The sequence below is a fragment of the Diadema antillarum genome, unplaced genomic scaffold (assembly GCF_040938485.1).
Source record: "Diadema antillarum isolate AM-2024a unplaced genomic scaffold, OU_Dant_1.0 seq00000183_RagTag, whole genome shotgun sequence".
Taxonomy (NCBI): domain Eukaryota; kingdom Metazoa; phylum Echinodermata; class Echinoidea; order Diadematoida; family Diadematidae; genus Diadema; species Diadema antillarum.
The window spans coordinates 224,584-248,178 of NW_027271250.1; the positions used below are offsets into that span (position 1 = coordinate 224,584).

Genomic DNA, 23,595 nt, shown 5'->3' on the forward strand with positions numbered 1-23,595 from the left:
GTCACCTATTGTTCTCACCAGATCGAGACTCCTCCCCATTGCTTGGGTGTATGCTAATGACCCATTGCTTGTGACCCTGTACAGACAAAAACCATGGCACACGCAGCAGCCAGGGCTTTAGAATTGCGCAATACTGGTCAGAGAGGTCCATTTGAGTCGATACAACGCATGATCACAGCACAACATTTCTGATACTTTGTAATTGAGCTAATATCAAAGAACTTGCAAGCTCTCTGCGTGTGTGTATTTAAGAAGGTTATTACTCACATTAATAAATTCATTTGAACCATAGTTATTGATTTTTTCTTTTTATATTACAAACAACCAAACCTGGTCTTTAATTGATTAAATAACGATGTTTGAATTAATGTTTTTCCTCTAAAAGCGCTCTCAAAATGCAACTTTTGAACATGATTTTTTTTTTCAAAAGTTCTTAACACAGGAGGGGGATCCCCTCTCCCATACCCTCTCCCCACTCAGTCTTTCGCACCCTTGCCGACTGCGCCCCTCATTTCACAATCCTGGATCTGCCACTACTAGAGTGCACCATTTCAAATGTAAGATAAACTAAAGATGTCACTATGGCGACTGGTATGCCTCCGCCATAATGCATGGCTTTCCCAATAGGTCTATAGTACATCTTGACAATATGTAATGACACTTTCACATAATTGGCAAAATATCAAAATGACATATTTGTTACAAATGTGTATATTGTTCACTTTCCTTAAACCAGGTCTAATTGGATGAATGACTATATTGTCTAAGTCACTAAGAAAGCAGTAATTTGGGGATTTGAGGATTTTTACTTGACTTTAGACCCTTTAATAAGTTTATGCATCGAATAACTTCCAAGGTATGGAGAAAAAGTGTAATTTCAGCATTAAATAGTACAATTTTAACATTTTACCCTGGCCTTTGACCCTTGATCCCATGACCCCAAAGTTCCCAAGATAATCACTGCCAGTCAGTACATGCATATGTACTAAGTTCTATGAAGACACCTTGAACCATTTCCGAGATATGGAGGAAAAAAGTGAAATTTTAATATATTCACTTGACCTTTGACCTCATAGCTAAAACTCTCTAGAATCTTTACCGAGAAGTACACATACACTATGTTTCAAGAAAATACCTTCAGGCATTGCATAGATATGGGGGAAATAGTGAAATTTTTAGCATTTGACCTTGACCATTGACCTTTGAGCATGTGCGCCCAAAAGTTGATAGGCACAACTTCACCCAGTCATACATATACATGCCAAGTTTTGTTAGGATATCTCTAACGGTTTTACAGCTACTAAAGCTAGTCACAAAATTGCTAATGGACGAAAGGACGGACAACCCGAAAACATAAGGCCTCTGACTTCGTGGCAGAGGCATAAAAATTGTCAAAGCTCCCTCCAGTGGAAAAGGGAGGGGAGGGGGAAAGACACTCCCCTTCCAGACAAATCCCCAGCCCCTCCCCCCCCCCCCCCACACTGCTGCTTTGATTTATCATGTTTGGTCCCTCGCTCTCTCACAGTGTCTCACACGAACTCTCATTCAAGGTTGGCAGCCCTACATTATAGCTTTGTTCCTGTGTGTTTGTTCCTATTGCTAGGGTTTGCAATGGATTATACCCATTCATCATAACATAATCAAATATTTGAGGTATGTGCTCACAACAGTAATACATGCATCATAAACAAATTGAAGTTGCAATGTCATGTAATGATCAGTAATATCACAGGCCAAGGGTTGTGTTGCAAACTTGACTTGTGGTAAATGCTTATCTGTACACAAAGAGACAGGCAAGCATACATGCTGTCAAGAGCAAAATCTGGAATGTGATACTCTCTATGCGCCATGCTTCAGGTGTGTGAAAGATCACATCACAGACCCTAAATCTTATTCAGACATGCGAGAAGAATGACATGTTTATGACTTTACTATTTTTTAAACTAAATCATATTTGCCAGCAAGAGGTGCCACTAATAATCTGAACTATCAAGCGATCTGCAGACTGAAAAAGTGAAGTGTAGCATCAGATAAGGCCTTGGACAGGATGACTGAACACACCTTTTCAGCTTACTGCCTTCTTTTCTTCTAGCCTAAAAAGTAATGGGCAGTAATACAGTATTAACAGTAGCTTCCAATATCACAAGGAACAAAAGAAGAAGTCAAACATGAACAATTATAGATAATTTTGTCTCCCTGTTATCATGACATCAACCATGCAGTGAAATAGATTCTGATACAGCAAAAAAAAGACCAAAGGTCACTTTTAGGTATTGAAAAAAAAAAATCTAAATGAATTGAAATGGCAAGTCTAAAATGTACAAAAAGGAAACATTACCACAGGAAAAAAAATATGCATAATAGTCTGGAAATTCCAGAAAAAATGTGACTCAATGTACCTAAAATGAAACTGGCTCTGCAAGCATAACACTACATATTGCTCATCATACATGAGTACAATATATGAATATCTGAAACACATGCCACTGCCTGTTGGAGTACAACCTCTTGATATTCTTAATAATTGCAAATAACACACACACACACACATACAATTGTATAATTTAGATTACGTAGAAAGATGTCATTTGATTCTTTGTCAAAGGGTTTTTTCTAAAGTATGTAGCAAAGTTTAATAAATGCAGGTTACTGAGTTCATGTCACCGAATTAACTTCTAATTTATAATGAGGACGGCTTGATTTTGCTACAACACGCATTTCCCATAGATGATTGCCCATATATACTCGGGACTTGTCTTCAACGTGTTAAAATGTGTCAGGCCAGTGGAGAACACTGTCTTGTTCACAAAAATAGTCAGGAAGTAGGCAAGAGGGGAATCCCCATTTACTGTTTGCATTGTAGGTGTGCATATAAGCTAGCATTTTGCCACAGTAGGTCAAAGTTGTTAAAGCAAAGGGAGTCAGGTGATGAGTCGTAATTGGTTACTGATATTAAAAAGTCTGTTGGTAAAATTTTCTGGAAGGTTGGCTACTGAAACCATAATGATATGGGCAGACTTCCATAGCAAAGAGAATTCATCAAAATCTTGCTTGTGAGAGGTTTATCACCAGCTGTTACCTGGATATTTTGGAATTGTCATCAGACAATTGGAGGCTGTATGCAATAATATAAAGAATATATAAAAGAGAATTCAACATAATTTCACTGTTCCAGCATAAGGAAAGAGCACTTGGCTTACCTGTTTCAGAATACAGTGGGAATGATATCACCCCTATCAAATGTCAGCAACAAGTTGAGGGAATGTGCACTTTTCATTTAAAAAAAAAATGTGGAATTCTCTTTACATTTTCTTTACATCATTATCCTGCAGTGACATCATTAACTGTAGTCTTCTTATCCAGTAATGGCTGCACTAAAACTTAATGCATAACTTTTGAATGGATTGTCCAATATTCCTCAAATTTTACTGATGTGTTCTACTAATATTGTTGCATTCACTCAATCCACATACTGTATGTTCTGACTAATTAGATTTTTCTAACATTTACCTGGCATTATTTCTTCAAGAGATTGAAACTACTTTAAATAACTTTGAGGAAAAGTTTTTCTGATCACAAAATTTCCAGTTTTAGTACACAAAAAGAGAAAAGAAAAAGCATCTCTCCTCAAAATTGATAGTGTACACATCATCAATCAGTCCCATGAAATATGCACTAGGAGTTAAAAATAGCACATTGACAACCATGCACAAGTTATTAAGTGTACACATACATTGTACATATGATGCCAGAATCATTTTCCGGCAAGTACAAACGGTGACTCATCATACCACATATGACTCATTGCATGATGGAGATCAAGGGTCAAGAATTCTTAGATTATGAATGATAACCACACCTACATCTTATCTTTACAGGAAGACATTCAACTCTGAATATAACCAGACTATAGCAACCAAAAAAAAAACAAAAACAAAAACAAAGAAAAGTCACACTCTACATGAAATCAAAAGAGGCAGAAAATGACTTACCTCACTTGGAATTTTTAATATTCAAATTCAAATTCAAATCCAAATTTAAAAAAAATGATGACATTTGTTAAAACATTTTTTAATTAATATGTAACTGCTATCAGTAGTATGTCATGAGGTCAAAGTTTTACAACTAAAAGTGCAAAAACAACATGCTCTACAAAGTATATAAAATTGTATAAAATTGTATTATTTACCCCCTCTTCCCCCTTGTGTGTCTCAAAATGCTCATACATACACTATACTAACATTTTGAGACACACAAAGGGGAAGAGGGGGTAAATAATACAATTTACATTTGATGCAAATACTTGTTTTATGTTTTTACCTGCATCAGATTAATTTGCATTGCTCTTTGCTGTATCTTGCATCATGGTGGCAGGCCTCAAACGTGTATGAGATTGTTTTCTGTTCACTCCAACAATGAATAAGCCAAAAGATAAACATTTGCAATCCTATACATGCAAAAAAGCAAACATCACAGGTTTAAATGGTTTGTCATCTTGATTTACAATGTAGCACAGTCTGCATAGGACCTTCCACATAAAATGGAGTGCAAATGGAATCTCAGGATTAATCATTTTCCAATCAAAGTGCCAAATGTTGTTTCAGAATCCTTGTTGGTTTGACACTAAAAAAAAAAAAAAAAAAAAAAAATGCATCCCCCATCATATTCTGTACACCAGTCTATTTTCATCTCAGCTGGAGCATATTGCTTCATTCCTCTCCATCTGTTCCTTAACCAATCTAATGTAAGGTTTTATATTGGCACATACACACAAATAATTGCACCCAAACTATAATTACAAAATGCTGCTTAATAGATAATAACAATCAGCAAAAGTTTAAGTGATATTGGACAAATATCTAGAATGTCATGACAATCTGAATGTCAGTCTTCGAGTACTGTGCCCAACAACTCCTAATGATAGCTAATGTACAGTAGTCAGTCACAATGGGGTAATATTTCTTATTTGTTCTAAAAGGTTACTCACTTTTACACTTCTTAAGGCATAATTCTTGTAAGACCCAATTATGACTATGATCATCAATAATGATGTACAGAGACTCATTGTCTCAAAGAAACTAATTAAATGGGCATGATTCTCTCTGTGGAGAATACATATCAGAATCTTTGTGCAGGTAACATCATGGTCAGATAACTAGGACAGGATATTATGAACTCATGACAAGATGCCAGGTTAGATGTCTACTTGATATTCAACTGTCAACCTGTCAAAGGAGAATGAAACCCAAGTATTGTGGATTGACTGAATGCAGCAATTGTAGTAGATCACATCAATGGAAGTCTGAGGAAAATCAAAGAATCTGTCCAAAAGTTATGAAATTTTAAAGTTTTGGTGCAGCCATCAATGGATGAGAAGACGACTACAATTGTGTCTGGAAAACGCTACGTATAATACATCTGCACAACAATTAAGAAAAGATTTGAGAACATAATATTTCAGATTTGGTTTGTTTAATACATATTTCTTACATTCAGTAGATCAAGCCGACTGACATAAAAATTCATTACAGTTCTGAATTCAGCAACAAGTGCAGCAGGTTTGTCATCGCTGTCTGCCGCATGAGCTCTGGCAGGGGTTCTGGCTAGTGCTGGTATGCTTGCACTTGACGCGCTGCTGCTTTGCATCTAATTGCACTGTCAACTACCTGTACTCCGACTAAATCATCTTCCATTTTTTTCAAACTCCCCAATCCCTTCATCATAATTATCACTATCAGAGTCGCTGATTGAATCCCTCTCATCATCAATTTCAATATCAAAATCATGGGCAAAATCTGATGATCTGATGAAGAGCTAAAGTCACACTGAACAGTGAATGCATGGCAATGAATAGGGTTCACAGGGCAAAAAGGGGAGCTCTCTCTCATGCGTGTTGCCTGAATGACTTATCAATTTACGGGCCCTGCACAGAGGTGCTTCAGAAGACAATTATGATGACGTAAATTTGCCAGTTGAAATTCACTATTCTGTACGCCTGAAGATTTCTGAGTCATTTTTTTTCCAAGAAATTCATTCATAGGTGTTCTATCTCTCCAATGATATATGAATTTTGAGAATTTGGCACATTTTTTCGTTTTTTTTTTTTTTGTCTTTGCCAGCTATCATCTCTTCCTCTGCTGAGTATGCTCTCCATTGAGTATGCACTACTATGACTATGCAATCAAAGAATAGCTGTCTGGTTCTCTAACAATCTTTTTAGATGACTGGAAATTGTATCAGCAGTGTGCTGTGTATTGGACATACATCTGTATTTCAACCACTCACTGTGCAAGCAACTGTGATTTTCCAGAACTGTCAGGTGATTACAATACCCTCTATCCATAGACAATGTGCTCATTCTATCTATTTTTTGGTTAGTTTTATGGGAAGGGGGCAATACAAAATCCTTGCCAGATTGAGTTATAGCTGAGACATTGAGCCATAATGCCTTTTGTCACTATCATTTGATACCATCCTGATATGGCTCGTTCCAGATACATAGAATTATGTTAGGCTTACATGCTTATTTACATCTGTGCTTTCCTCTTGAATGTTCTTGGGAAGAAGAGGTTTATCGCTACAACATACTGACATCACCCTTCCCTATCTTGACCATATCTCTATCAGTCATAACAGAACCAATGTTCATTTTTATATCAGTCAGTTCATTTTAATTACATTTATTTCCAGCAAATGTACATATCAAGTACAGATAACAAAGTGATCAACTTGACTATGCTGAGGGCACATCTCTATTAAGAACTTGTAATGAGCATGCCCAAATAAAAATACAAAACCGAGGTAGGGACAAAGACAGAGACAAAGACAGGGACATACATACAGACAATGACATTGACTTCAACAATAACAATAGGGATATAACAGACGTGCACTAGAGGGAGGTTGTCAAGGTTATAGAGAATGGAAAATGGAGGACAGTCACCAGATATGAAAACCATTCATAAGCTAGAGTGACTGCATGAAAAAAATGAAATAGACTCATTTTGAACCCAACACATGCTGTCATAAAGAAGTTCTATGCCATAGAACAATATTATGAAAGGATAGATAGAAATAAAGATAAAGATGAACAGGTATGGTATTAATGAATGACAGCGAGTACAAAATGAAAACAGATTGGAAAATTGAGTCAGCAGGAGGTCATTAAGCCATTGATAAATACACCCTGTTTATTCTGCAAGGAGGGTGGGGGGGGGGGGGGTGTTCAGAGCCTTCTCAAGGAAGTTTGAAAACGTCCTAAATAAAAGCAGTTTCTTGTCTGTTTATACTGCTCCGACTGGTAGTTGAGTATCAGTGGCGGTTGGTCAAAATGGATGGTTTGTTTACGTTAGCTGGCAATAACCTCCAGGTCAATAAAAAAGAGGCTTCTCCAACCCCCTAGCATTTATACTGCAGCTGAGGTTCTTGGAGGCTGCTGTAGCAGACTCTAAACCAACTACCCCCTCCAGGTGGTTTCAGAACCTGACCTGACCAAATCTCCTTTCCTGAATTAGGTGATCCGAGTATCCTTCGGATCACCTTCTGTATCTGTACTGATTCTTTCTTCTTCTTTATTTCTTTATTTCTCCGCAAAAGTTGTGCAGAGGTTAGCTCAGAAAGTCCGCTGCCTATTAATTTCAAAATTATACCATGTATGCATCATGTCCCAAAGACGAGAAATCTAATGTATCATTGTGATCAGTCCACCATGACGTCACTATGACGTCATCATATGAAAACACATTCTCAATATCTCATTAATGGAATAGAGTTTTTCAATGAAATTTACGTCACATATATTTCAAGTTATGCACATTCTACTCATGTTCTCAAAATTCATATTTTCTCTTAAAACGTGCGCGCACGCGCGCGTTGAAATATTTGTATGCTCCAATCGAGTTCAAATTTTTTTTGCACACGTTTCAGACCATTTGAAGCATTTTTTTAAAAATTGAAAAAATCGGACGGACGCGTACGAGCGCGCGCATATACGCACGCACAGCTCATATGCAATTGAAATTTCCAGTTTTTTCACTTTGATCGGATGTCTGAAATGTCAAGGAATATTTATACCAAGTTTCAAGTCAATCCGACTCAATATGATGTCATACGGGCCCGTCAAAGTTGAAATTCCGCGCGCGCATCAATGGCGATATCCAGTGCAACTATGCCAAAAAACTGCTAATTTTAAATCCAATTTTACTCGTCAGGATGGACGGTGACCCCCCATTTTCTTTACATATTTTGAAAGCTGATGAGTTGTACATGTCATTTCATGGGTTGGCAATGCTAACAAAATGATTAAAAGATAGCAAATTTCTTAATAAAGTAAAAAAAGTAAATTTTCAAAATGACGTCATCGAATTTCAAGTTCATTCGATTGTATCTCACTAGTCCTTTGTCAATTTTCACCCAGATTTCAGTATTTGTTAGCTTATTTAATGTTCTTTCAAACATAAAATTACAAAATTTTGATTGGATAACAGTATCACCTCGTAAAAATGGATTGAAAGTAACCTTGTCAAATTTGACCAGTTTACGTGTTATCTCTATGGGAGTGCAGTTTTTCTGGAAATGAAAATTGACATGACTATCTTTATCGAGCACTAGCTCACTTACCCTTCGATGAATTTCTCCCAGATTTTAATATGTTGTACCTGAGACTTTACGCTATCGTAAGTGTGCCCTTCGTTTTTTCATACGATGTCGGGATCACGTCAAAAATTTTGGTTGAAATTCAGGCTTATCTTCGATGTATTGAGATATTTCGTTCTTTCTGCAACTTTCTTTGCAATAACTCAAGAAAAACGGTCTCTATCACTTCCATATTTTGCACATTTTTAGTTCATGTCACGTCAATTATTTCATAAAATAACAACCACTTGATCGGACACCATCATGGATATGTAAATTAGGGTCAAAGGTCATAAGTGTTTCATCCTGTATCTTAGTGAATACATGTCCTATCTTTCCCATATTTTGCACACGCAAAGACCATGTTACAAGGATCATTTCACAAAATAACTACTTTTTACTCAGATGCCATCTTGTCTGTGCAAATTGAGGTCAAAGGTCATATATACCGGTACTTCTTTTTGTATCTTCGTTATGACGTGTTATCTCTATGGGAGGGAATTTTTTTAAATGTGAAAATTGACATGATTGTCTTTATCGAGCACTAGCTCACTTACCCTTCGGTGAATTTCTCCCAGATTTTAATATGTTGTAGCTGAGACTTTGCGCTATCGTTTTTTTATTTCGTTTTTTCATACGATGTCGGGATCACGATAAAAAACTTGGTTGAAATTAAAGCTTATCTTCTATGTATTGAGATATTTCTTTCTTTCTGCAACTTTCTTTGCAATAACTCAAGAAAAACACGCCCTATCACCCCCATATTTTGCACATATTTAGTTCATGTCACGTACATTATTTCATGAAATAACAACTACTAGATCGGACAACATCTTGGGTATGTAAATTAGGGTCAAAGGTCATAAATGTTTCATCTTGTATCTTGGTGAATACCTGTCCTATCTTTCAAATATTTTTCACACGTATAGACGATGTCGCGAGAATCATTTCACAAAATACCCACTATTTCATCAGATGCAATCTTGGGAGTGCAAAGGTGGGTCAAAGGTCATATGTATTTGTTGCTGTTTCTTCGTTATAGTGTAGGGGGCCTATACAGAATTTGGTACCAAACATGGCAGATATGACTCCCTTTGCTAAATGAGAATGCAAACATCACACGGCCAATGTCTCTACACACAGATGAAACTTGTATGGTCATGCCTATTGCGATCAGGACTCGAATCATTGATAAAAAAAAAATCGGATCACCTTAATTTGTCAGTGATGACAAATTACAATCTCTAGTTCTGTTTATACTCAGCTGAAAGGCTGCTTGATGCTGCTATAGGAGGCATCAGAGCTCCTTTTTGCTTAGTATGAATGGGGCAAAAGTTACCCAGTCACTATTGCATAAGCTCAGTAAGTAAGTTTCACTTTTCACAGTAGTTTAACATGTGTTTGCGACTGTGCTCTTGAAATTATTCGAAATGCTTTGTTTTGAAGTGCCATTAAATGTTTCATCTTTAAAGCAGATGTGTTTGCCCAAACCAAGTTACAGTATGATAGAAATGGAAAAATGAGAGTACAATATATTATTTGTGGAACATTCGCTTAAAACAGCGGTATTTTTGAAAATTCTCCTGCTGACCTTGTTTATGTGGTATTTCCATGACAGTCTTGAATCAGGATGTATTCCAAGAAATTTTGTTGCATAATCATGTTGATGATTAAAACCATTAAAAGTAAGACTGAATTTCATTAGATCAGCAGATCATAGACTATTATTGTAGCCAATTATCATAGGCGATTATCCATGCATTATTACAAACCTTTTCCAGGAGGTAATTGTTGATGTGTCCACCAATGGGGTCACCCTTGAAGTCAAAGTTGATGTCCATGTACTTGCCGAAACGACTGGAATTGTCATTACGGTTGGTCTTGGCATTGCCAAAGGCTTCCAAGAGAGCATTAGACTGGATCAAAATATTCTTCACTCTGTAACACACACATAACAGTTATTTGAAGAAATATATCATACAAACATGTTGTTTCACACTGTACATGTACACTAACAATGTGAGGAACAAGCATACATCCACACATTCTTGCAGATATTATTCAGGAAACAGAAACAGATTATAGTCATAATCATAAATACAGGTCATTCACAAAACATTGCTTGTCAAGCATAGCTCCCAATTTCTCCATCAGATCTGATGGTCACTTCATAGTCTATCATTATTATTTCATGGGGTTTAGTACATATCACCTATACACACACTCATGCTTGACGATGGACCATGTGCTAAAAGAATCACTACACAATGAATGGGAATTAAACCATAATTGCTAGAATGAAGGACATTGCTATAATAGACAAATTTGAAACTTAAAGAGTGTGTACAGTTCTGGTTGAGGTGAGGATTTAGCTTTTAACATTTTGCGAGATATTCAGAAACCACTCTATGAGATGTTAAAGAGCATGCCATTCCAAGGGGTATCAAAAGTTTATTTGATGAAAATCTGTTTTAAAATGGCTGAGATATCCAAAAACAAGGTGAAACAAAGAGATCCTAATAAAAGGCGTCGCCTGTCGCCTTTTATTATTACTGGTATCACTTTTTTGAATATCTCAGCCATTTGAAAACCAATTTTCATCAAACAAACGTTGAATCCTTCTTAAATTACATGCTCTTTCATGTTTCATTAGAAGTTTCTCCTTACCTCATTTAGGAATATCATAAACCTGAATCCCCACCTCAACCAGTACTGTACAGTCCCTTTTAACACAATGATATGAAAGAAAAATTACCTTTCGACCTCTGCCTGTTGGCTGACATTTGTGACTGCAGCAATGTACCTCATGATGATTTTAGATGCTTCTGTCTTCCCTGACCCACTTTCTCCTGCAAGAAGAAGATTGGCTTATTTACACTTCAACCTTCAAATTTCCTATAGTCTGTACAAGCCGGGCTGTGATTTCATCTCAGTACAGATGATCCATACTGCACAAGAGTTGCAATAATAAGTTGCATGCAACAAATGGGAAAATAAGATCATACATAAAGGAATAAATACACTGTGACAAATTATCCGTGGGTACTGAAGTATTCAAAGATGTATTTCTTTGCAGTTTATTCAATAAAGAAAGGCTGGTTAACACAAAGACCGGAAAATTCATGATATAAGCTCCTACATTGCTTGTACACATATAGAATCAACTACTCTAGTAAAGAATATTCAAATAAAATCCAGCAGTTAAATAACACATGGAAGTATAAGATAAAGTAAGGCAAATGATATGTATACAAAGCCATACACAGAAATCTTGATACAACAAAAAGAATATCAAATGCACTGCTTGTAGAATGTATGTCTATCACTGTCTGAAGGGTCCAAACATTTTCTAGACATGGTCAATGACTACAATTCTGTTCAGAAGCTTTACTGTCTCAACATTGAGGAAGCAAGATATTGATCAAAACTCATGTCTAGTCAACAAGAGACAATTTTAAGGACGTTCCTCAGTTAAAATGAAGTCCATGTCATTTTCTTCAAACTTTCCAAACCGTAACTTTGATCCATCCGAAGCCCAAATGTATGTAAAGAAAACCACAGGGCCATGTGCTCGTTTTTCTTCTACGGGACTTTGAAGAATATGACTAATTTGCCGTCCTGTACCAAAATGATAGTGTTACAGGATCAAGACCATGATTGGCAACAAAATATACAATGACAATCAAATCCCATAATTCTTTCAAAATCCACATTATTTTCTCCAAATTTGCAAGAATTGAAGAAAATGGTACTATAAACGAGGAAAAGGTTTTAAAGTTAGGGTTTACACTCTCATTCTTGAGCAAGCAGCGCTTGCATGTGGCAGAAAACACTGAAATCTCTCAAATCCTTCTCATCGACGTTTTCTGTTAGGGGTGAGCTAAAGGACATGGTTCATAAAACTTATGCTGTACATTCAAAACCCATGTCATTTTAACGAAACTTGACCAAATTGTAGAAGAAGGCTTACTAATTCCAGAAAAACAATAAAAAGTGGGGGTTCATGTGCTTGTTTTTGTACTAGCAGCGCCCCCATGCTACATATATCATCGTAAGTCCCCAAAATCTGGTCAGGAACCTATGCAGGCATGCCCTGACAGGATGGGTTCATAAAACTTATGCTGTACATTTAAAACCCATGTAATTTTCACAAAACTTGACCTGATTGTAGAAGAAGGCTTACTAATTCCAGAAAAACAATAAAAAGTGGGGGTTCATGTGCTTGTTTTCGTGCTAGCAGCGCCCCCATGCAACATATATCATCATAAGTCCCCAAAATCTGGTCAGGAACCTATGCAGGCATGCCCTGACAGGATGGGTTCATAACACTTATGCAGTACATTTAAACCCATGTCATTTTCACAAAACTTGACCCGATTGTAGAAGAAGGCTTACTAATTCCTAGAAAAACAATAAAAAGTGGGGGTTCATGTGCTCGTTTTTGTGCTAGCAGCGCCCCCATGCGACATATATCATTGTAAGTCCACCAAATCTGGTCAGGAACCTATGCAGGCATGCCCTGACAGGATGGGTTCATAAAACTTATGCTGTACATTTAAAACCCATGTCATTTTCACGAAACTTGACCAAATTGTAGAAGAAGGCTTACTTATTCCAGAAAAAACAATGAAAAGTGGGGGTTCATGTGTTTGTTTTTGTGCTAGCAGTACCCCCATATAAATCATCCTAGGACCCCAAAATCTAGTCAGGAACCTATATTGTGGGTGCCCTGATTAGGTGAGGTTCATGAATGTCATGCTGTACATTCAAAACCCATGTCATTTTTACGAAACTTTATCAAATTGTAGAAAAAGGGTTACGACATGCAGAACAATTGTAAAAATGGGGGGTTCATGTGCTCGTTTTTGTGCTAGCAGAGCCTCCTTGCGACAGAAATCATCGTAAGACCCCAAAATCTGGCCAGGAACCAATGCAGGGATATACCCTGCTAAGATGCATGAATCTCATGCGGCTCACTCAAAACCCTATTTTTTTTTTTTTCAAAAACAACAACACAAAACGTGTCACAATTGCAGTGATATGGTGCACTGAAAAAATATTCAGAAAGGAAGGTCCATGTAAGTTGTTGTTATGATTTCCCTTACACAGCCATAATGATATTATGTGGACGCAAGCGTGGAAAACTCCACATTGACATGGTTGTTTGTTTGTTTTACCAACTTGCTGTAACCACGTCCAGAAAGTGATAATGGGGAGAGATCAATAAATATAAGGAAATGTGAGTTTTGGCACTGGTCTGACGGTCCTCCAAAGGGAAAAAAATCTTAATATACATATGACGTTGATTGTATAGATTGCATGTGTTGGTTGTTGCGGTGGTTGGTAAAGTGCGTGTGGTAAACTATGGAGATGTACCTTGAGTACCCCCCCCCCCCAAAAAAAAAAAATCTTTGATTCTCCTTTTGTTACACCAGATTTGGTAATCAAAAGTTATATCTGAATGGTGAAAGTAATAAATACTTGCTTGATAATACTTTCGTGACCTTGTATTTTTGTAACCAAAAATAAAAAAATAATATTTTGAATTACAAATGACAAGCTTATATCTAATCTAGATTTTAACAAGAGATACTCAGATTGTTTTAGTTGTTAGACCTAAAGATGAAATGTGTGTCATATGTTTGTTTTATTGTTGTTGTTGTTGTTGTTTTAACACCTACTCTAGTAGACTAGTAGTCCCCGACTAGGGCCTATATAGGCCCTAGGTACCTAAGCACTCAACTTGACCATGTTGGTGAACAGAATGATAATGAACTGCATGTCACAAAACAGATCTATGAATTGAAAATGGAAACAGCTGAATTCCACTTCCGAGCTTCCCGATTACATCGATCAGTGTTGTGCTACCATGACCATGTATATGCGGCTCGGACAGCTGAATTTTGCGTAGTACGTATACAGATTGTAACGCGTACAGTCGGCACGCGAGCTGAGCGAGGCCGCCCAGCGAGGCCGCCCAGCGCGGCCACGGTGGGGAGCTGTCGGGTATCTGTATGTACCACACTCTAGCTCGCTATTAGCAGCTGCTCAGCTCAGCTAGCTCAGCTCATCACTCGTGCGTGCGCTTCTACGCTCATTGTTACGTCACTGCCAGCCTGCGCAGCTAGGATGCTCACAAACTCAACTGAGGAACGTCCTTAAGGTAAGCACTTCGTGAACAATTAAATTCATTCAAAGACCATCTGTGGTTTCCATGCATTATGTAGTATTAGTGTCAAATACTAATCCCCTAGTTTGGGATTATTGTTAAGGGCTATCAAAATGTTGAAGACTAGCCCTGAGTATTAACTTGGGCGGGTGTCTGTGGGAAATGCGTGCTAAAGTCAAAATCAGTCTGTCCTCAACAGGTCAATTGTATGCTGTTTAAAGGATCTTTGAACAATGGCTTCAATGTCAGTGATATACCGTCATTCTAGCACATTGACTCTTGGCACTAGAAGTGCTAAAATAACAAATTAATCCTTTTGTTACATCCTCACTTGAAAGGATGGTGGGTTTTGTACAAATGGCTCTCACCTCTTTTTCATAGATCCCCTTCCAATCTATGCTCTGTTGATCATCCTCTATCCCTTCCCTCTCTCTCTCCCTCTTTCTCACACACACACACAAGCACACACACTCATATATTATATAGCATCTATCTGTTTCAGGATGCAATTAGTTGATTTCTTTCTGAGTACACCGTGACTCACATGATTGCTTTCCTACAAAGCATGGCAAGAATTGAATTACTGTTCATCTAATATGTTCACTAACTAATTAATCTGGCAAAGAACATCAAGAGTCAATATACGTAATTACAGTCTGTGGCTTCTATGAAATATGGCTGCAGCCACAGCTTGATAAAATCTTTAACAGAGAAGCTCAGATTTCATGCACCCATCCAAAAGTACATTGTACGAACATGGTATTAGTGGTATAGATAGAGTATCATGTGAAAGGCTGAACTTACATGTATTGCTGATCTCTTGAGGATATGTATCCTTGTGTAATTACGGTTCATGTCCTTTGCCAGTTCTTACAGAAGGGGCTTGGACAGTTTTCAGCAAATTATCATTTCAAAGTTTAATCTCTTTTTTCTTTTTTTTTCTTTTTTTTTTGGGGGGGGGGGGGGGGGGGGGGGGGACAAAAGACCATCACAATCCTTTATCATTACTTTTAGAATAACATAAGCTAACAGTTTTTGTTTGAATCTGCTATGAATAGGATCTCTTCCAGAATGCATTGCTTGTCAATTTTCTTGATACAGCAGATCACTTTGCTGTGATTCCTCATGAATACTAGTATTACATATGTCACAGTGGACTTTTCTTTTAATATGGTTAATGAAAGTTCTCTCTGCAACTGAGATTTTTTCTCTAGTCAAATGGCTGACTCTTTCCAAAACATAACAGATTGTGGACAGACACCCACTAGTTTTACTTCTGTAGCAAATGGGCCACAAAACGAATAGCCACTCACAAAAAGATCTCACAATGTAACAACTTCATTACAGTGCTTGCAAAGACATGGTAATGACTACAAAAGACAGAGTACAGGAGGCAGGTAAGAAAAGGTACAACATTGATAGACTTTTAATATGAAAAGGCCCTGTCTCGACCTACATGGTACAATAATTGGGAACCGTTTAGTGGGAACCCTGTGTAAGTGCTACAAACCTTGACGCAACAAATTTTTCAGTGTTATTTCCATTACTGAATTGGAACCATAAAACACTTTATCATGGTGGCTGAATTACTTCACTGTCCTTCATAAATGTCTAAAAATGAGAAGCATATCATCAGAAATAATAACAGGAACTTCAATTCCTCACCAGAAGGTTGATATTCTTACCAATCACTGACAGATTCTGACATGCTGATTGCAGTCTAAACATTTGGTCACTCACTGTATGAAGTGGCACCTTAATCTTCAGATTGGTCCCATAATTTAAGTCACAGTGAATATCAATCATGTTCATGAAAAAAATGGACTTTATCAATTTTTGCGAACATACCCTTCATTTATATATTATATAAAACTTTGTTTTGTTTTGTTTTTGTTTTGAGACTCCTCTCTTTTGTTCTGACAGCTCCCTATAGTGCATAACATACCTGAGATGACAATGCATGTGTCTCTTGCCCTTCTCTTCATGGATTTGTATGCTGCATCAGCAATGGCGAAGATGTGTGGGGGGCGCTCATAGATTTCCCGTCCTCTGTAGTCATCCACATAACCCTTGCCATAGATGTCTACTGTCCGATAAGGGTTAATAGATACCACTACTTCCCCGATGTATGTGTATATCCTGCCCTTCTGGAATCTATGTGACAAAGGTAAAACAAAAAATAATCATGTAAAAACAATCATTAGTATCATTATGATGTGAGATATGAAATTAATGTTTATAAAATAAAAAGAATAATACCTCATTCTGATTTATGTAAAGATAGTACAAGGGAATATTATGATAAAGAAAAATTCATTGCAAGAAATCATCGTAAGTTGCAAGTATTTCAGAAAAAAAATGGTGTCTGTTTAGACACCTGTTTTCTTGATGTGTATTATGTGATGGTCTGAGTCACGATATTTTAGTGGTTGTTTTTCAAAGTATTTTATTTGAAATATTATGATGTTATTTGAAACATTACAATGTATGATGTATTATGTGTTCAGACATATGAACATATGTTTGATGTAAAATAATAAATATCCCAGTAGGAAAAAAAAATGTTCCTGTGTCTCTACTGAGAATATATGCATTTAATGGTTGGTGACAGCACAGTTCACCATGTAGACCGATTCGAGCGACTGTTCATGGAAGTGCGCCCTCTTAAGGCGACGCCATAACTGGGGGGCCATCCAGACCGGGTCAGCAAGCGCCCTGCGTGCGTGGCAAGGGTGCCAGCGGCAGCCGGTGCTTTTACCACCCGGCGCCAGCCGGCCAGCTAGCTATCTCTGGCACTGGCAGCGATCGACGCATCTGGCTTTGTGACTACTAGAATCTACTTTTTTTGTCGCTAGCTAATAAAAAAAAAAAACGAGACATGAAACTCATCACTGAAGACGAGTTGGTGATACGCTGGGTTGATATTAGATATCGGTCATCCGTGGTCGACAATGAAAAGAATGTGAATATGAAACGTTATCTAAAAAGAGTCAAAAAAATAATCAAAAACAAAAGTGTCCTGCGAGCATCGATCCCTCAAATGCGTGCATGCGAAACCGTTACTCTAACCACTCAGCCTCTCCACGGAAATGGCAAGACAAACAAACAATGTATAGATATAACAGGGGTGGCCTTGTAATGACTGATGGCGCTATGCCATTTCTGGCAACTGGGGAAAAATACGTCCCGTAGACATAACACGTAAAATGGGCTGATTTTGATGCTTTGCCTTTAATCACAATTTTTGGTGTGATGACATCATCAAATTACAAAACAATGACATGGACTTGAAAGATAATTGTTCAATGCACAGCATATCTGTTGTCGTCGTTATATACTATGATCAGTTTGACAAACTCAGCCTGCAAAATTTTACAGCAGTCGAAGCAATGTGGTCTCCAACACAAAACAAAGGGATATTGTGTGTGTGTGTGTGTGTGTGTGTGTGTGCGTATGGGTGCGTTTACATGAGAACGTGATTTCTACACGGACGAAGGTGTAATTACTCCATTGAAGAAAAAAAAGTAAAAGATAGAAGTACATGTATTTTGTGTCATGTTCTTGTGGGGCTCGAACCCGCACGTATGGAACCTCAAGTATCTGGCGCAAGAGACGCTGCCTTTAACCTCTCAGCCATACGTCTCGACGAGAAAAGTGAGTGGAAAGTAAAGCTTATATGGGAAAGATAATTTAGGAGTCGTTTCGTCCACATTCCATTCTCATTTTCAGTTTTCAGCTGCAAAATTTTCAACCTGATGAGGAGATTTGAAAGAATAAAATGCATAATTACTGCAGCTTATTGTCTCAGCTACAACATACTTACAAAGTTTCAGAGGAAATGCAGCAAAATCAGATGAGGTAAAGGTGCTTGAACGTTGTCAAGTCAATGCATGGTTAAAAAAAAAATCACCTCCCATAGACATAACACGTAAACTTGGCTGATTTTGATACCTTGCCTTCAATCACGAATTTTAGTTTGATCATGTCATCAAATTGCAAAACAATGACATTGACTGGAAAGAGAAATGTTCAAAGTACAACATATCTAAATTTGGGATAACATTGAGCTAAAACAGAGATACTAGTAGCAATAGGAATGTCAGAAACAGTACCTCAAAAAATTAAATTGCACTTTTTGTATTTAAGATGAAGATATGATGATGTCATAGAGCATTTATGGAAATATTGATACTTGAAATATTATTTACAATTCATATGCTTTTGTAATATGCAATAAGAACATAGGGACACCGGACGTTTTAAAGAGCTATGGCGAAATAAACAAAGACATGTTTTGTCACTATATTTGCACATAGACGCGCACGCGAATCAGGAATCCAAATCAGTCAGAAAAAGTGCCTTTTCATGTTGATGATGCGTTGTGCGTGCGAAAACGCGCGGACGGACGCGTACGCGCGGAATTTTTTTAAACACCTAAAATTGTCTGAAACTTCGAGATTTCCCATCGGGAAGTCGTTTTAAGCATTTTAAAATTTTGACACGCGCGTCATGATAACCTGGGTAATTAGCATAGTACAGGACGATCAGTCGTGACTTGAATTTTATGTCTCCCAAAAAAGATAAAGAAATGACATTTTGTTATGATCGATTATGTGACTTTATCTGAAAATCACAAAATAGGGCCTAGATGACGTCACAGATATGTTATCGTCATGAAAAGTTTCATGTACAGAGATATTGATATGAGATATGTTGACTGAAAATTTCATGTTAACTGCTCATGTCATTGTTGAGATACTTTGTCCACAAAATTCGTCAGAAAGAAAGAGGAATAATAAAAAAAGGAAGATTCCGCACAAACTCAAGAGGTGATACACCGATAGCGTATCACCTAAAAAAATTAAGGAAGATTTAGCAAACACAATAGGTGATACGCTGATAGCGTATCACCTAATAAAATTAAACAACTTATACCAACTATGAACGAATGGGTAGATGACATACGGCTGTAGCCAAAACTTGAATTTCAAGGTAAATATCGGTACGATCCATGAGTGTTTGTAGACTCTATTTCTCTGGCGATGACTTGGGTACTCGCGTGTAAGACCCATATATTCACACTTGTGTAAGAGAATAAAAACCGCTGGGGAGAACTATGGCTAGGCGCAGGCAGACGTCTTGCTAGTAAGCCTAGACTGTTGAGAAGTTAACTGATATAATTAAATACAAATGATGAATAATAATCCTAAGCTAGATATGGCGCTATAAATTGCAACCTATCAGTTAACTTAAACCTCTTTAGGCTTTCGCCTTTACTCGGGAGTCTCGGGCCAGCGGGGTAGAATCTGTCAAACGTTAGATCTTGTCTAGAATTCTAGGCGAGAGTCCAGACTAGATCTAGACCTACTGACTTCTAGAACCCTATATCCTATATCATTTTCGGTTGTTGATAACTTCAGGCAAGCCTAACTAAGTAAACCAAAAGGAATACAAATCTAGGCATTTCTAAGCCGTATAAACTTAATTTACGTTGCCTGATGTCAACAACCAAAACTACAATTTTAGGTCTAAGTAACCTTGCATAACATCACGCTAACGCCTGATATTATGATCTACAAAAGTGATTTTGAAATCATACTTTCTTAATATGATTATGAAACGGATGTTCGCCACAATCCATGGTTTAATACTTATAAGTAGCCTATCACTTTATCAAAAATCAAATTCAGAGTTTCAGGCCAAAATTGAATATGGTCAATTCAGTGCTGAACATTGAAGAAGTGAAAACAATATAAGAATTTAACGCATCTTGAAACATTTATTTAGCTGTAGTGTAGGCTGTGAAATGTTTGTCATAATAATATAGTATAGCCAGAAGTGTATTCTAACTTTGGCAAGTAGTGCACCCAAGCATTAAAAAATAAATAAATCAGTGAATTATCAAAATCTTTGATCTGAACTCGTCTTCTAAAATGAGCAACATATTTTACGAATATATGCAGTGAAAGCCTAATTAAATAGAGAATCTAGTAGGCATAGTTTGTTTCGAAATCTATGCATTTTTTACACCGTTGTATTTCACTTAATTGTCTCAAATTGTATATTTATCATGCGTCAGTGATGTCTGAATTTCACACACTGCTGTGCAGCTTCCATTTCCATTTTTTTCTGTTATTTGTGCACCCAACAACTGCACAATATGTTTTCCTGATTTTTCCTTTGAAGCTTTCATTGCAGATCAATATGTCTGAATCACTCAAATTGTCCAAAAGAAAAGCATTAAAAGCCGCTGAATGACTTTTCCCACTGTGAGTAAACAATCACAATATCAGTGCGGCGGTCACGCGGCGGTCGCGCGGCGGTCGCGCGGCGGTTGCCGGCAGCGGCGCAGCGGCCGCGCCCGGGGCCCCGCTAACTATGCGCGATGGGTACGCTAGGCTGCTGAGCTGCAAGTGCAACTCACTGGGTAGCTAGCTCGCTGGAAGCCCCCGTTGGCCCCCAGTTATGGCGACCGTTATAGCGCCGCTAGCGGCGGTAGGTGAATAGGTCATTGAAATTGAATCGGTCTATTAACCACCAGTATTCAATTCAGTAATGACATGTTCCAGTTGATTTACCAGCATGTACATTCAAATCTTATACAAAACAATACGATACAATACAATAATAATACCATTCTTATGAACTAATTTGACAGTTGTTTCACTTTATGCTTTACATGTCACTGTCTATAGTAGTGCAATTGCTACATGTACATTGTATACAAACACTCTATATGGTGACCCTGCACCACAAAACACACAAAAAGTCGCCAGACATGAAATTCTAGTTAAAGGACAGGTTCACCTTCATAAACATAAGGATTGAGAAAATGCAGCAATATAAGTAGAACACATCAGTGAAAGTTTGAGGAAAATTGGACAATCGATGCAAAAGTTATGAATTTTTAAAATTTTTGTGTTGGAACCGCTGGATGAGGAGACTACTGCAGCTTGTGAGTCATATGCGTACAACAGTATAAAGAAAATGTAAAGAAAATTCAACATATTTTCACTTTTTTCGCATAATAAAAGACCACTTGACTTGTCTCTTTCTAGAGGCAGGGGGAATAATATTACCCATAACATGTGTCGGTAACGAGTCAAGGGAATGTGTACTTTTTTTCAAAAGATGAAATTTTGTGAAATTCTCTTTATATTTTCCTTATATTGTTGTACGCATGTGTCATCTGAATTATTCATACACTGCAGTAGTCTTCTCATCCAGCGGTTATTGCACAAAAACTTCAAAAATTCATAACTATTGAACGGATTGTCCGATTTTCCTCAAACTTTCAATGATGTGTTCTACTAATATAGTTACAATCTCTCAATCCTTGCGTTTATGAAGGTGAACTTGTCCTTTAAGAGCATATTCTGAAAGAGCAGACTTTAAGCTTTAAAATGATGTATTACTCAAATCAAATGGACTCTCCTAACTTATCTAAATATTGGAAAGAAAGCACACACTCAGGAAAAGTGTGAACTGAGAAAAGAGGCTCTGAAGTACAATGTCTATTCAAGCGCTTAATCTTTACCAAGCCGTGCTGGTTGTGTGATGAGTGGAACAAAAAACAGGATGTAAACCACCAGAGTAACAACAATGAAGGGATTATCAGATTAAACTGAAATTAAGCATGCGTTATTAACACATTCTGTCCTTAATTAATGCAAACTTTCAAAGTAGTGGCATCATCCTTTCAAAAGTTATAGGAGTTGAAAGTGAAAAGTGCGAACAAGGTTTTTAAGAAATGAAAAGGGGACTCTAAAGAAACACTTAATCACACTATTCTGCCAAAAAAATGTTCAAGATAAACTGCCAAAAAACACACTTTCCTGCCCATTTTATGATCCCAAATTTTAGCATAATGTAGAAGAAGACTTGATCTTTCAGAAAATATGAAGAAGTCAAGATCGGCTTGGTTGACCCATTTCACCTATTTTCAGTCCTCACACAAAATCAGTGTGTGCGACTTTTTGTTCATTTTGTGATGCACGGTCACATATATCTCTTTTATACCCTAAACAATTTCAAGTATAAAACCAAATACAATTAATCAAAATAAATACACCATTAAAACAAAACACATACTGTATCAAAAAGACCTAGGAAACAGGAACTCCCTGCCAGCACTGGTACCACAGTGCGGGGATACGTCTGTTCCCTTGACATGGGGATCAACAGTGCCCCATGTCGTGAAACAGCATTGAAGTCGAGATCTTTCCTGGAAACAGACATCTCCTAATAATCCTACCTACAGAAAGGAAAATAACTGCCTAGCTGGTAGGGGGACCACAAGAGATAGGATAGAAAAGATAGGATAGAAGAGAGAGGCATAGAACAGAGAGGTACAGAATACATACATGTACAGTGCCGACCGCGGGAAACGTCACGCTTTTCCAAGATCCGGACGAGGCCACTCACCCATATCCCCGCGGGTACCCGTGGGTATATGCGTTCAGTGGACGAGTCCATCCGCCCACACAGAAAATCCATCCTAGGGAATTTGCGTCTCGATTGACGCGGGTTGGACGAGGGTGGACGAGGGTATTCAAGGGCACATTCCTGTTATATTTTAACCAAGTTTTATTTTCACCGCTCAATCAAAATACATTTCATGGAGTTCCGACTTCCGGGTTTGTTAATCCGAAAATGAAAAAGGCTTCGTTAATCCGAACATTAATTTTGTGGCATTATTTCGAAGGTTCGTTATTCCTAATGTTCGTTAATCCGAAAATGAAATAGGGTTCGCTATTCCGAAGGCTTGTTTATCCGAAAATGAAATAGGGTTC

The 23,595-nt window shown here is 37.5% G+C and overlaps 1 protein-coding gene across 1 annotated transcript in view; it reads right to left on the reverse strand.

Annotated features, from left to right (window-relative positions):
- Positions 1–23,595, reverse strand: part of LOC139728551 (unconventional myosin-Id-like) — a 105,497-nt gene that overhangs the window by 53,243 nt on the left and 28,659 nt on the right. The window contains exons 2-4 of the mRNA XM_071639488.1: positions 16,749–16,957; positions 11,390–11,483; positions 10,407–10,572 (exon numbers count right to left, since the gene is read on the reverse strand). Of these exons, the coding sequence (XP_071495589.1) occupies positions 10,407–10,572; positions 11,390–11,483; positions 16,749–16,957 (469 nt within the window). The remainder of the gene's footprint in view (positions 1–10,406; positions 10,573–11,389; positions 11,484–16,748; positions 16,958–23,595) is intronic.